This window comes from Somniosus microcephalus, chromosome 1 (genome assembly GCF_052327205.1).
Source record: "Somniosus microcephalus isolate GS21.2 chromosome 1, FLI_Smic_1.0, whole genome shotgun sequence".
In the NCBI taxonomy this organism is placed as follows: domain Eukaryota; kingdom Metazoa; phylum Chordata; class Chondrichthyes; order Squaliformes; family Somniosidae; genus Somniosus; species Somniosus microcephalus.
This window is the reverse complement of record NC_140987.1, coordinates 451,091,504-451,107,110: the sequence shown is the minus strand read 5'-3', so window position 1 is coordinate 451,107,110 and position 15,607 is coordinate 451,091,504. Positions and strand designations below refer to the sequence as shown.

The window sequence follows — 15,607 nt, the reverse complement described above, 5'->3', positions numbered from 1 at the left end:
TAGAGTCACTTGAGATAATGCATTCCATATTCTCCTTTGCAAGAAAACAAATTATTCGTACTTCCCCATTTATACTTCTTGCCCTGATCTGAACTTGCCCTGCTTTTTTATTAGTGTTGAAATTACCAATGGAAATACTGTAGCACTAACGCTTAATCCATTATTAATTTGCCTGAAATTCTAACAGAGGTGTTAAAGAGTGGTTTAATCCAAAGTTTAATGGATAAAGGGATTTCACATGAATGTGAATGCACATTACAAGTAGTAATTTCTAAACTCTTGTTACAGACTCACTAGCCAAAGGAGATTGTCCTTCCCTATTTACCATCCAAACTTCTATTAGATTCCCCATTATCCTACTCCGCTTCAGTGAATACAGCCCTAGTTTTTCATGCCTCTCATCATAACTATATCCTTTCATCCCTGGCATCGTTCGCATTGTACCAACAGAAAAAAAACGATTAGCAGGTCATTCATCTCATCTCTGTACATAGCATCTTGCTGTGAGCAAAATGGCTGCTGTGATTCCCTACGTGACAACAGCTGCTGCATTTCAAAGTCATTCATTGTATATGAAGCCCTTTTGAAATATTTCTAGAGAGATGTGTTACAAAAATGAAACCATTTCTTTCTTCCTTTTCAATGGCTCCAATATCTATTCTGTGACAAGGGCGCTCAAAACAAGCAAGACTCGCATTTAGGCATTGTTATCAACGTAGGAAAATATCCCAAGGCGCTTCGCTGGAGTGCAATCATTCAAAAATTGCTATTGAGACATAGAAAGAGATATTAGGAGGGATGACTAAAGGTTTGGTCAAAGATGTAGGTTTTAAGGAGCATCTATAAGGAGGAGCAAGAGAGAGAGAAGTAGAGAGGCGGAGAGATTTAGGGAGGGAATTCCAGAGCGTAGGGCCTAGATGGCCACCAATGGTGGAGCAAAGGGGAGCGAGTGATACGTAAGGAGCCAGAGTTGGAGGAATGCTGAGTTCTCGGAGGGTTGTTGGGCGAGAGAAGGTCACAAAGATAGGGAGGGGTGAGGCTATGGAGGGATTTGAACACGAGGATGAGAATTTTAAAAGTCGAGGCATGGCTGGACCAGGAGCCAGCGTAGGTCAGCGAGCACAGGGGTGAAGGGTGAACGGGACTTGGTGCGAGCTAAGATACGGACGGCAGAGTTTTGGATGTGCTCGAGTTTACGGAGGGGGCAAGATGGGAGGGCGGCCAGGCGAGCGTTGGAATAGTTGAGTCTAGAGGTAACAAAAGCACAGATGATGGTTTCAGGTGCACACAGTACTCAGACTATGCCCTAAGTAATGTCTTCTGCAGATACATCATAACCTCCTTGCTTTATATTCGTATCCCACTGGATAAAATCCACCTGCAATCCTGATTTAAAGATCAATGCATCTATACTTAGTTCCTCCATTTCATTAGGAATGTTATTACTTTGGATATCTTTCCATATTCTGCTCCTTTTCCCAAAGTACACTACTTCACGTTTATCAATGTTGAAATGTATATAGCACAAACCTACCACTGCCTATACCCTCCTGTGGTCGTTCTTCCCCTTGTCTTTCTTATCCAAATTAAGTATCTGTTTAACATACTAATTGACATAAATCAACTGAGCAGCCTGCGGGTGGCGCTGTCCAGGGAGAGTATAAATACTCGGGCACGGGCCCAGCTTGCGCAGGACATTTTTAACAGGAACTAGTGAAGGACACAACTAGACCTCCATGTTGTAAAACAGTTGATTAAAGCTTTGTTTAACGCTTAGACCAAGTACCTAGTAGTTTTCTTATGTCACTAATTGACTGATGTGACGCAGGGAGTTAAAACCAAGTGGTGGCCATCAGGTGAGGTCCGGGGATAATTGCACCAGAGATCGAATCGGTCACCAGTTTTAAATCTTACAGTTTGTCCTTATTTTATCTTCTCATTACAAATTCCTAAGACCACAATTTATAATAGAAACTTGCTATGTTGTAATTAACGCCCTGCTGCTGCAGTGCCTCTAGTGGGAGGAGAGTATATTTCTGCTTTCACTGCCTGGTGTCAGCCATAGCTCGGTGCTATTGCTCTCACCTCTCAGACACAAGGGGCTGGATTTTCATTGAGGAGTCGGGTAGGAGGCGGGACTACAACTTTCGGGGTTGTAGTGCTGCCTCCATCGATTTGTGGCCAACCCACGTGATTTAGACTTGATTGATCTTGTTGAGCTCGCCCACTGGGCTCAACAGGCCAATTAAGGGCCACCCGGCAACAGGTGACGTCACAGATTGACATTTCAACTGTCAAGACCTTTTGACAGATGAAATATCAGTGTTTGACAGCTGTTTGAGTAAAGGTTAGTAGAACTTCTTTAAACACTAGTGCGGGGCGGGTACCCGCCTCCTTTGAAACTGGCATGGAGGCGGGTTGGGTGCGGGACCCCCGATTTTGGGATTTTAAACCCCCACACACCTGCACTCATGCACCCATCACTCACCTGAACACCGGACATCTCGACCCCTCCAAGCCCTTCAGCCCGACGGTCCGCCTCGCTAACTTGGCATGGTTTGGAGCCATCGGGAATCCCACATTTCAACAATGAAAATAGGGATTGGGCTAAAAACTGCCTGTTAACTGGCAGTTAATTGGCACTAATCCCCTTCCCGCCTCGGGGAGGCGTGTCCTAGTGCGGGGCGGGTACCCACCTCCTTTGAAACTGGCATGGAGGCGGGTTGGGTGCGGGATGGGGTCGGGACCCCCGATTTGGGGATTTTAAACCCCCACACACCTCCAATCCCGACTCCACGGCCCAATGAAAATCCAGCCCAAGGTTGTGGGTTCACAGTCCTACTCCATGAGACTTGAGTACAAACTCTAGGCTGACATTCTAGAGCAGTACTGAGACGGTGCTGCCTTTCGGACGAGAAGATAAACCGAGGCCCCGTCTGCCCTCTCAGGAGGATGTAAAAGATCCCGTGGCACAATTTCGAAGGGAGTTCTCCCTGGTGCCCTGGCCAATAGATACCCCTCAACCAGCATCATCAATCAAGCAAATTATCTGGTTGTTATCACATTGCTGTTTGTGGGAGCTTGCTGTGCACAAATTGGCCACCATGTTTCCCACATTACAACAGTGACTCCACTTCAAAATGTACTTCATTGGCTGTAAAACACTTTGGAACGTCGTGAAAGGTTTTCTTTTTTTATTTCAATGTCACAAGTCTATATCGTCAACTGAGCTATGCATTATAGATGTGGACTTTGCAATTTATATATACTTGGATATGCTCCACCCTTCATTACAGTACGTAATATAAATTGTGCTCTCTATCCCATAACTTAGTATTAAATGCAACACGATAAAATTGAGAAACATTGTTCAGTAGATTTATAAAAGAAATACCGTTGGAACTGGAAGTCTCAGGGTGCTATTGTATTGCCATTTCTACATCACAGCAAAGAAATTTCGGATGGGTATCAAGGCAGGTGTGGCAGTATAATGCAGGTGTTAGATTTCCAAACATGATGAAACTGGAAGCTGTGCAACCACCTCCAGCCCGCAGTCCTAAGATGTATTTACACTGCGCTCAATGAACTAAGAGCGAGAGGCAGCCTGTTTTCATTGTAAAGTCAGCCTTCCTTCCCAATGATAATCTGAGGTCATGATGTTAAAAGGCGACTGTGAAAGGAAGTTATGATCTTGGAACCAGCAATAATTCGGGTTTGGAAACCCCTGTTTCTGTGGGGGGGGGGGGGAGGTCACTTTTGAGTTAGCAATGCGATGGGGAGTTGTTGATTTGACTCTGTGTTTACACACCAATTTCAGCATCTTAGCAGAAACCATTTTACTGAGTAGCTAAAGTTGGTGAATAAAAGTGCCCTTACAGTTGGTGATCTTTTCTCGGTCTGACTGGTATAGCTCTCCTTCAGTGCAGCGCCATGTTTCACAACAACCCAGCTACTTTAGTGAGCCTTCTGGGTACTTTTGTAGCTCCGCCTGTAACTATTTGTTAACATTTAAGAGAAGCAAACACCCTTCGCAGTCGAAGAATTAGCCACCGGGAGCCCGGGCAATCAAAATGCGCCTGCGCAGAGTTCCTTTGCCAACCTGTAGCGAGGAGCAGCCAGCAGTGTAACCTGGGTCTGCTGACTTGCACACCGTGTTGTAGAGAGATACTGGGTCCGAGACCAGTGACTGCAGTATGAGGGCAACACAGGAGGCTGAAGGGCCTGCATTACTCGTTCTTGGGATGTGAACGTCACTGGCAAGGATGGCATTTATTGCCCATCCACGGTTGCCCTGAGAAGGTGGTGGCTGGCTCGGCCACGTTGGTGCGGAGCTGGAGTCATGTACAGACCAGGCCGGGTAAGGACAGCAGGATCGCTTCCCTAAAGGACATCAATGAACCGGTTTGGGTTTATAAAAGGAAAAAGGAAGACTTGCATTTATATAGCGCCTTTCACGACCACTGGATGTCTCAAAGCGCTTTACAGCCAATGAAGTAGTTTTGTGAAGTGTAGTCACTGTTGTAATGTAGGAAACTCAGAAGCCAATTTGCACACAGCAAGCTCCCACAAACAGCAATGTGATAATGACCAGATAATCTGTGTTTGTGATGTTGATTGAGGCATAGATATTGGCCAGGACACTGGGGAGAACTCCCCCTGCTCTTCTTTGAAATAGCAGCCATGGGATCTTTTACATCTACCTGAGAGAGTGGACGGGGCCTCAGTTTTAACATCTCATCTGAAAGACGGCACCTCTGACAGTGCAGCACTCCCGCAGCACTGCACTGGGAGTGTCAGCCTAGCTTTATGTGCTCAAGTCCCTGGCGTGGAACTTGAACCCACAACCTTTTGACTCAGAGGCGAATGCGCTACCCACTGAGCCACAGCTGACGCTACAAGCAATAATCCGATAGCTTCAGGGTCACCGACTTTGTATTTCCAGAGTTTGTTTTTTTGCTGAGATTCAAATTCTCGAACTGCCATTGTAGGACTTGAACTCATATCTGGATTATTATTCCTGGGCACCACTTCACACCAGTAAAGAATAACTGAAAATCTACAGTACATGCACAAAGGTAACAAGCACTGGGAGCAACAATCCAGCAAACAGCAAATCCAACCCTCAGCCATTGCAAGCTCAGTTTCTGAGGTCCATGGGATCACAAGCCGAGTTTCACACGGGGAGATGGGAGGCAAGTAGAATTAGAGTGGACAGCTCTAATTGAAGGGCTAGCACCAGCGCAGACATGCTGAACCGAAGGGCCTGCTTCTAAGCTGTAATTTAATTGGCTCCATGAAGAACATAAAACAGGCTTTTTTTTCTCGAAAATGTCTCCCTTTTTTTAACACAGGCCTCTGGAGAATAAATTAGATATCCCACGAGTGATGAAGATTTCTCATTTTGAAGTACATAATGAACCATTTCTACATTAGAATCTGCTCTATGCACATGCTCAGTTTTGCAATACATTAATTATGCTATCACCCCAGCACCAGTCATGTGAAGCTATCCACTTTCAGGTTTGATGTCCCTCTTAATTTTATTATTCAGTCAAAAAATACTTTCTGCTTTCAAATGCATCCTAAGGCTGCGGGCTGGAGGTGGTTGCACAGCTCCCAGTTTCATCGTGCTTAGGGGTTTCACTCCTGCGTTATACTGCCACTCCGGCCTTGGTACCTGTCTGAAATTTCTTTGCTGTGATGTAGAAATGACAAGATAATAGCACCCTGAGACTTCCAGTTCCAATGGTATTCCTCTTATAAAGCTACTGAACAATGTTTCTCAATTTTGTCACAATGCATTTAATACTAAGTTGTGGGATATTCAATAGACAGCACAATTTATAACGGGGAAAAATAATTCTTTCTAATACTGTAATGAACAGGTGGAGCATGGACAAGTGTAGCTTGAAGGCATTGGTAAGTAACTCAAACCTGATTCAGCAATTCAAACCCAAACCATTTCTAACCAATTAAAACCACTAAATGGCAGATGTTATAATGATTAAACAAGCGCTGACATATGTAAGGTTATGATTTACTCATGGTATTCCAATGACATTGCGTATGATTTATGATAGAATAAAAACGTTGTGCTTCCAGTACTACCACCCATCTATTACAGTAGTTCTAAACTAGTGGGTATCCATTGGCATTATTGTGGCGAGTTCCAGGACACTCTTTTTCTGGATGTGAATTTCCTGCCTTCTCCTTTTGATGCACGGGCTGTTAGCGTGTTAGCAGAGAAAGACAGATTGAGAAGATTCAGTAAAGGAGAGCAATCCGCCAGCTATTGACATAAATGAAGGGCGATGACAGAGACAATCACAGAATGATACCACACAGAAGGAAGCAATGTTTTGGTAGAGCTGTCCAATTAGTCCCACTCCCCTGGTCTTTCCCCACAACCCTGCATTTTTTTTCCTTTTCAAGTATTTCTCCAATTCCCTATTGAAGGTTACTAATGAATCTGCTTCCACCGCCCTTTCAGGCAGTGCATTCCAGATCACAACAACTCGCTGCGTCGAAAAAATAATTCATCTCCGCTCTGGTTCTTTTGCCAATTACCTTAAATCTGTGTCCTCGGGTTACCGACCCTCCTGCCACTGGAAACACTTGCTCCTTATTTACTCTCTCAAAATCCCTCGTAACAATGGCGACTGTGTGAAAAGTGTGTGTTGGCGGAAAGAGAAATGTCTTTGGTGAATTCAGCATCAGCAGCCTTTCTACTGTCTGAAGGTGCGGGAACTAACGGAAGTTGATGTTTACCCCTCTCGTCTAATGTAGGGAAAAGACACTGGAGCTAATTTTATATATAGTCTAAAATAAAATAAAAACAGAAAATGCTGAAAACACTCAGCAGGTCAGGCAGCATCTGTGGAGAGAGAGAAACAGAGTAAACTGTTGTGACGAAGGGTCATCGACCTGAAACGTTAACGCTGTTTCTCTCTCCACAGATGCTGCCTGACCTGCTGAGTATTTCCAGCATTTTCTGTTTATATTTCAGATTTCCAGCATTTGCTTTTGTAGGAGTTAATTTTATCTTTTGTCGATAATGTAACATGGGCGATATTCATTATTCACCTCCCCCGATTCCCCTTTCCATTGAAGTCAGTGTAAAGGATAATTGGGCGGGTGTATAACGAGCGGCTAATTCAATATCGTCCATTTCACACTATCGCCCATTGTTCATATTTGCCCCAATGTTTCTATGCAGTTTAACAATAAGGGAGCATATTTTCTAATCAGTGCTGTTCCCAAACAGCCAATAATGCGATCATTGTAAATTCATCTCTGCATTAGTTTTAATTGTGATTGAAATGTTTTAATTCAAAGGCAAGTCATCTCTAATCAACTAAATGCAACTAAATGGTAGATACTATAAAGATTCAACAGACAAAAGGTCGTAAAGTAGCCTTGCGATTCTGGTGGCATTATATATGATTTAAGATACAATCCAAAATTCTTGCTCTGTTACTGCCAGCCACCTATCATCATTGTTATATACTAGTGGCTCTCCCCGGCATTGCTCACAGTTAGTTGGAGAATTGTCTTTTGAAATAAATCTCCTTTTTAAATAGGTGGTAAAAAGGCAGAGAGAGGAATTTAGTGTGAGTGCATTAAATGTCCATTTGGAAATAGCACTGATCAATAAATCTACTCTGATACCGAATAAGGACATAGAAACTAGGAGCAGGCCATTTGGCCCTTCGAGCCTGCTCCGCCATTCAACGAGATCATGGCTGATCATCCAAACCCTAGCACCCGGTCCCAACACCGACAGCCATCCCACACAAGCCCTATCCCCGTAACCCCGTAACCCCACGTATTTAATCCCCCCTAACACTAAGGGCCAATTTTTTTTATCATGGCCAATCAACCTAGCCCACACATCTTTGGATTGTGGGAGGAAACCAGAGCACCCGGAGGAAACCCACGCAAACACAGGGAGAATGTGCAAACTCCACACAGTCACCTGAGGCCGGATTTGAACCCGGGTCCTTGGCGCTGTGAGGCAACAGTGCTAACCACTATGCCACCGTGCTGCCCTGTGGATATTTTGCTTCAAGTAATGACAATTGAGTTGGATGGGGACAGGTGATTATTACCCAGGAATCTGCCAGCATTGGACAGTCACTTCTCCTGTGAGGTGTCGCCTGTGGCTCAGTAGGTAGCACTCTCACCTCTGCCCTCTCAAGTGGATGTCAGCGATTCCATGACTCTATTTGGAAGAGGAGCTGAGCAGTTCTTCCCAGTGTCCTGGCCAATATTAATCCCTCAACCAACATTACTACAAACAAATGATCTGGTCATGATCAAATTGCTCTTTGTGGGAGCTTGCATGAGCAAATTGACTGCCGTGCTTCTTAAATTACAACAGTGACTACACTACAAAAGTACTTATTTGGCTGTAAATCCTTTTGGGATGTTCTGAGGTTGTGAAAGGCGCTATATAAATGCAAGCTCCTTCTTTCTTATTCGGAGGGGGAGAGGGACACTATGCAATGGAGCGGACTTTTGAGAAAATATGGCAATTGATATCAGAATCCTCTGTGTAGAAGTTTTGACAGGAAGTGGTGAGGTGAGACTGAGATAGGTTGTTCATGGTCGGAGGTCCCACACGTGCTAACATAAATCTTAACTTAAGTGAAGGACCTGGAGTTAGTGTCGGCAAGAAAATCAAAGAGAAGAGTAAAAGCCCTAGGATGGAACAGAATGTGATGTCAAGGTCACAGAGAGAGAGAGGAGACCGATAAACTGAGTGGGTGAGCTTATTAAGGTTTGGTGGCTATACTTTTTAGATGTTTTCTGAATTGTAAATGTTATTTGAAGGGATATGTCGTGAAATGAGTGAGACACAAATATGGGGGCCAATAGGGCGTGGGAAAGAATTTCATGAGATATGTACTCAGCTCGTGTTAATTAGCTTATTGGTTTATCTATTGATTGATTCATAAGAAATTGAACCAACTAGAGCACTACATGACCTAGAGACACATCAGCGATTTTCCCACATACGAAGAATGTTCTCATGCCCTACACACTAGATGCAATAATTCTATATAATCCATGTGACACATTAGGGAAAGTTACCTGCTTCATCTCTCCCAGCACAAGCAGGGGGCACATAACATGAATAGACACAAACCCTCTAGCCAGCGATTTTCTACCCATCACAATAGACAGATGAAAAACCACTGGCTGGAAGTGCACAGAAGTGGAGATTGTACCTTATTGCTTCTACCTGGTGAGTGGATAATAGAATGCAGGCGTCAGTTGTTACTGAGTGGTCGCAGACGACCTGCCTTGCAGTCTGATTTATAGAAACATGTAACCTATAAGTCTTCTGGCCATATACCAGGCACACACATGGTTGCATCATGCTTTCCAATTCTGAGGACAACTGTTACACAGCAGCACTATTACTCTTAATTACCCAGCATGAGGCTAGGCTTCGAGCTAATCGAAGATGCAATCTAGCCAGCTTTCCAGGTGTGCAGATGCCCAAATAATTATTAGCAACCTTTCCAAAGTTGCTGATGATGCATCGACCTGCCACAGCTGCTGATTTGCCATATCGTGCACTATCGTGACAGATCGCGCCAGCTACAACAACAACTTACATTTACATAGCACCTTTAACGTAGTAAAACAACCCAACACGCTTCACAGGGGCGATTATCAATCACTGAGCCACTGGGGATGCACAAGAGGCCAGAATTGGAGGAACGCAGAGATCTCGGGGGGGGGGTTGTAGGGCTGGAGGAGGTTACAGAGATAGGGAGGGGCGAGGCCATGGAGGGATTTGAAAACAAGGATGAGAATTATAAAATGGAGACGTTGCCGGCCCGGGAACCAATGTAGGTCAGCGAGCACAGGGGTGATGATGGGTGAAAGGGGTTTGGTACTACAATAAACAATCAACTGCTTCCTTTTTTTCTATTTGGAGATTGATTCTGTGACGGGGCCCTGCAAGCGAGGAGTGGTACCCACAGGGAGTGCAGGTCGGGGCATGGCGACCTGCACTTTCATAACCTGCCCTCCTTTTGAGGGTCTGTCTGACTGGGCCAACCGATCATAGAATCAACCTTACACCTTGTCTGGAGATCCTAAACATGTACAGGTCATTTGAAAATATATCATTAACGTGTAGAACATGAGAATTCATCAACTGTGTTTCTAAATACACGTTAGGAACATAGGTGCAGGAGGAGGCCATTCATCCCCTCGAGCCTGCTCCGCCATTCAATGAGATTATGCCTGATCTGTATCTTGACCCCATCTACCCGCCTTGGTTCCATAACCCTCAATACCCTCACCCAACAATCATCTATCAATCTCAGTTTAGAAATTTTCAATTGACCCCCTATCCTCAACAGCTTTTTGGAGGAGAGTTTTCCAGATTTCCACTACACTTTTGTGCTTCCTGACATCACCCCTGAATGGCCTGGCTCTAATTTTAAGGTTATGCCCCCTTGTTCTGGACTCCCCCCACCAGACGAAATAGTTTCTCTTTATCTACCCGATCAACTCCTTTGATCATCTTAAACACCTCGATTAGATGAAAGGTCATCGACCTGAAACATTAACTCTGTTTCTCTCTCCCCAGATGCTGCCTGACATGCTGAGCGTTTCCAACATTTTCTGGTTTTAGTTCAGATTTCCAGCATCCGCAGTATTTTGCCTTTACTCTTTCTTGCAATGGTGTGGAAGGTCAAAACAGAAAATATAATTCCTAATTATTCAGATTACAATCCCTTTTAATTGCAATAGATACTTAATGACCAATCACTAAGGTAGTAACGCTCCTTTTATATCAGCTTTAATTACTCTGAGCTGCAACAAAATACAGAGAAAAGAAAACATTTCTCCCTCCTGAATAACAAATACTACAATTAGTAACACGACACATTAATCTAGAAGGTCCTGGTTGATGAGAGAGTGAAATGATTGGATAGATAATGAGCCTAGATAGGAACTTCCCAAAATAATGACACTTTGCATTAATATTAAATCGAGAAACACAATTCACCATGAATTTAATATGAAAATACAAAATAGATTAAATTAGTAATAGAATATCATTTTCCACTATTTTATAGATCAATAAATATCTTAGCAAGTAAACATTTTGGTAACTGGGGTAAACATATGAATATATATTTGCCAATCTTTAACTCGAAGTATTTTAAACAGTATAGATAGATGAAACAATGGCTGTGAAGGCAATAATATGTATTTCATAAGCTTACACAGTAAGCAACCTATTATCCTTGGGCTGGGAATTTATAATTCTGGCAACATACCATTGATCCAGTTGATGAAACGTTACAGAAAGTCAGAATCCAGGGATCTTAAAGATCTCACACAGGAAAATAATAAACTTGATACACTTGATTTTACCAGAATTGTCACAATTCTCTACTGGACGGAGTGGTCATCATATTGATAAAATGTTGGTGTCAACACCATAACCAAAATTATTTTTTTAGAACGGTGCTTTTCCCAATCCCCGCCAAGGTGTATTATGAAACGTCCTCTGGAATTGTTCTTTTGGTACCAGTTGTCTTAAATAATAATATGAACAATAGTCATCTCAGACATTGTGTGGATGCCCCCTGTGTCCCCTCCCACCCCTCCCCTTTCACTCTGTGTTGCATAACATAGAAGATAGGAGCAGGAGTAGGCTATTCGGCCCCTCGAGCCTGCTCCGCCATTCAATGAGATCATGGCTGATCATCCAAATTCAGTACCCTGTCCCTGCTTTCTCCCCATATCCCTTGATCCCTTTAGTCTTAAGAAATATATCTAACTCCTTCTTGAATATATTTAAATATATTCAAGAAGGAGTTATGCAAATGGTACAACTCAACCGCCCCCGCCCCCCCCCCCCCTCCACCATGCAAAGGCCCAGAAAGACCTACCAAATGTATCAAAGGTGTGGAGATGCCGGAGTTGGACTGGGGTGGACAAATGTAAGAAGTCACACAACACCAGGTTATAATCCAACAGTTTTATTTGAAATCACAAGCTTTCGGAGCGCTGCTCCTTCGTCAGGTGAAGTGGAGAGATGCATAAAGACACAACTTATATAGTCAGAGAATAATGCCAGATGATTACAGGTATATAATATATAAGTTGTGTCTTTAGGCATCTCTCCACTTCACCTGACGAAGGAGCAGCGCTCCGAAAGCTTGTGATTTCAAATAAAACTGTTGGACTATAACCTGGTGTTGTGTGCCTTCTTACAAATGTATCAAAGCAATGGCTATTTGATGAGAATAATTTAGGCGGATGCACAAAAAAAAGAAACAAAAATAACCACACTTTGGGAAGTGGATGGTGGGGGGAAACATCTTAAAAAGAAATAAAGGACAATCAATTTCATCCTGGAAATAACTTATGTACCAGAACGAATCCTGTGACGGTGGGACCCGTTAGAACTGAGTCAAATCTTAAATACATTGTTTAAAAAAAAATCCTGTTACCATTGATTGTGTTGTCTGTCCGCAGTTGTAGATTCTCAGTGCTTGTTGTATGGGAGTTTTTTTTTTAACCTAGTGAAAATCCTGCATCTTGTAAAAGTATCTCGGCAGAACTAGTTGCGACAAAGCAACTGTGAGAGTCGCCCCCAAGCTTCCATCGATATTACATATTTCTGAAAAGTAAATGAAAGGCACTTTTCCATTTTTAAAAAAAAACTCTTACTGTAGCACCTCCGATTCTCCTACAACTGACTCAAAGCTGTCTGTTCTTCAAGTACTTGCAGGTAATCTGGGGACCCCTGGAGTTTGGCTTTCAGTTCGAAGTATTCCCCCTTCCTTTGTTCCACCACCGTCTTCGTGTGGTTACCTCCCAAGAGAGACTTCTTGAGCTTTTTCCCCTCCTGCTGCTTCTCCGGGTACTGCAACTCGAAGCCACCGACCCCGATACAGTTGATCTCCTGTTTGCCCTCGATGATGTTCCGGTAAAGTAAGTGGGGATCTCTCGCAGGCAGCAGCTCGTCCAGTTCGTCGATAGTGCTGAGTCTCTTTTTGGTGTCCTTCTCCTTCTCGGTGATGTTCCTCAGGAAAATGGTCTGCCCCTGGGGATCTGCGAACGCCAGGCCCTGCTCGGAATTCCTCGGGCTGCCGGCGTAACTTTTGCTCATCTGCTCGATGCTCTGAGGAATGAACTTCTCGCCACCCGGGCCCCTTTCGTCCTTGCTGGAAGTCTGCTGGCTGTGCTTGGGGTGCAGCTGCATGGAGTTGCACTCTTGGTTCGCCTCGTGTTTGGGGTTGGTCTTCTTGTGGCGCTGCAAGACGAACACCAGCAGGCAAAAGGCGACGAAGACGGTGAGGATGAGCACCACCAGGATGCTGAGGATGAGGATTGAGAGTGGGACTGGTCCGCCCGGGGAATTTTTGGTCAGATTTAAAGGGGTGGCTTTAGATGTGGTGGTGGGCTCGAGGCTGGGACTTACTGGAGCTGGCTTGTTCAGCAGCCGAGGGCAGAGGACCTCACTCTTCAATGTTCTCAAGTCCACGCTTGCAAACCTCACTGGTGATTCACACTTCACTTCTCTCACCAGGGTCCCTTGATTGAGCTTCTCCACCCACAGTTTCAACGCCACCAAGTCGCAGGTGCAATCCCAAGGATTCCCTTCCAGGTCTATCTGTGCCAGGGACCTGAGCTGGTCCAAGACCCCGCTCACGGGGAGGTACATGAAGTGATTGTTCCGCAGATTTAGCCGGGCCAGTGGCACCCCAGCGAAAGCATAGGCCGGCAGACCTTTCAACAGATTGTTGTTCAGGTACAGCAGCTGAAGATTTGACATGGAATCAAAGGTCCCCGCCAAGACCTCCTTGATCAAGTTATATTCGAGAAACAGGTACTGGAGGTTCTGGAGACCAAGAAACATATCCTGGCAGATCTTTTCTATCTGGTTCCCATTCAGATACAACCTCCGCAAATTAGTCAAGTTACTCAACACACCCTTCTGAATGGCAGCTATTTTGTTGTTACCCAAATGCAGCAAATCCAACCCTTCATAACCGCCGAAATCAGAGCTCTGGATGGCCCTGATATAATTGCCGTTCAGGAGCAGTTTCCTTGCACTGGGAGGTCTGGGCAGCAGCGCCGACACACTCTCTATGCCTCTTTCTTGGCAGTTGACACTCAGTCCCAAGTCTGACGAGTCGCTTTGGCAAACACACCGCGCTGGGCACTGTATCTGCGGGGGGACCTGGGTTTGCAACGAGGCGATTTGGCTGTAATTGCGACTACTGGAGAGAAACTTGCCAGACACGATTCCCGACTGGGACCTCCTGGACGAGTTGGTGGCCCTGGGCGATTTGGTGGGGGGCCTAGGGGGCATGGTGGTGGGCCGAGGCGTCACCCGGGGAACCGCCTGCAAAGGTGGGGACAGGCTGGTGTCAAGGGTGCCGGCTCCTTCCTCGGGACACAGGTCCTTCTTGGTGGTTTCCTTGAGCAGTTTCCCATACAAGTTAGTGGGCATTTCGCACATGGCCTCGCCAATGTATAGGTGATATGGCATGTTCTCCAACCAGGTGGTGAGGGACAGCAGATCACAGGAGCAGTTCCAAGGATTGTCCTCTAGTTGGAACTCCACGATCCTGCCAATGTGCTCCAACACTCCAATGTAAGGGATGTTTTGCAATCTGTTCCCGCGGAGATCCAAATGCGTCAGGGAGGCAAAGCGAAAAATGTTATCGGGAAGGGAGGCGATCAAGTTGTCGTTGAGGATGAGCACTTTGAGTCTGTGCATCTTGTTAAACGCTCCGCGTTCGATGGACTTGATGAGATTGTAGTCGGTCTGGAGGTATTCCAAATTCTCTAAACCCTGGAAAATGTCGGCTCGCAGGACCCGCAACTCGTTGTTGTTGAGATGTAATTGTTTGAGGCTGCTCAGGCCGCGAAAAGCCCCCGCCTCGATCTCCTGCAGCTTGCTGTTGCCCAACTGCAGGGAGATTGCGTTGGTGAAGTTACTGAACGAGTGAGGACGCAAGGTGACCAGCGGGTTGTTCTGCAGATTGAGGTGGTAGAAGCTGGCAGCCGGCGGCTTGAGCTGGCTGGGTCTGTACATGGTGTTCCTCTCGCAGGAGATGTAGAGGATGTGCTCGACCGTGGTACACGAGCAGACCGAGCAAATGTCCTTCGTGTCAGGCGCCGAGGACGGCGAGGTGGTGGGGACAGAGAGAGCCAGCAGGACAAGGAGGAGCATCTTCGCACCATCCACCTGGGAGGAGAAGGAGAACAGTGGGGATCTTTAGAGCTGTGCACAAGCGAGAGAGGGAGGGAGAGAGGAGAGAGAGAGAGAGAGGAGGAGGAATGGGAAAAAAAAGAGGAGGGAGAGAGGGGAGGGAGAGGGAGAGAGGGGGGGGGAGAGAGAGGAGAAGGGAGAAAGATAGAGAGAGGGAGGGAGAGAGAGGAGAAGGGAGAAAGATAGAGAGAGGGAGGGAGAGAGAGGAGAAGGGAGAAAGATAGAGAGAGGGAGGGAGAGAGGGGAAGTGAGGAAGATAGAGAGAGAGGGAGGGAGAGAGGGGAAGTGAGAGAAAGAGGGAGGGAGAGAGGGGAAGTGAGAGAGAGAGGGAGGGAGAGAGGGGCA

At 45.4% G+C, this 15,607-nt stretch overlaps 1 protein-coding gene across 1 annotated transcript; it reads right to left on the bottom strand.

Annotated features, from left to right (window-relative positions):
• Window positions 1-12,222: 12,222 nt before the first annotated feature.
• On the bottom strand, window positions 12,223-15,317 carry slitrk4 (SLIT and NTRK-like family, member 4). The gene has a single exon (XM_086010637.1). The coding sequence runs from the start codon at window positions 15,221-15,223 to the stop codon at window positions 12,728-12,730; it is 2,496 nt and encodes an 831-aa protein (XP_085866763.1). The 5' UTR covers window positions 15,224-15,317; the 3' UTR covers window positions 12,223-12,727.
• Between the last annotated feature and the right edge of the window lie 290 nt (window positions 15,318-15,607).

Bases quoted from the DNA above. Each gene is read 5' to 3' on its own strand.
- slitrk4 (XM_086010637.1), bottom strand. From the start codon at position 15,223: ATGCTCCTCCTTGTCCTGCTGGCTCTCTCTGTCCCCACCACCTCGCCG.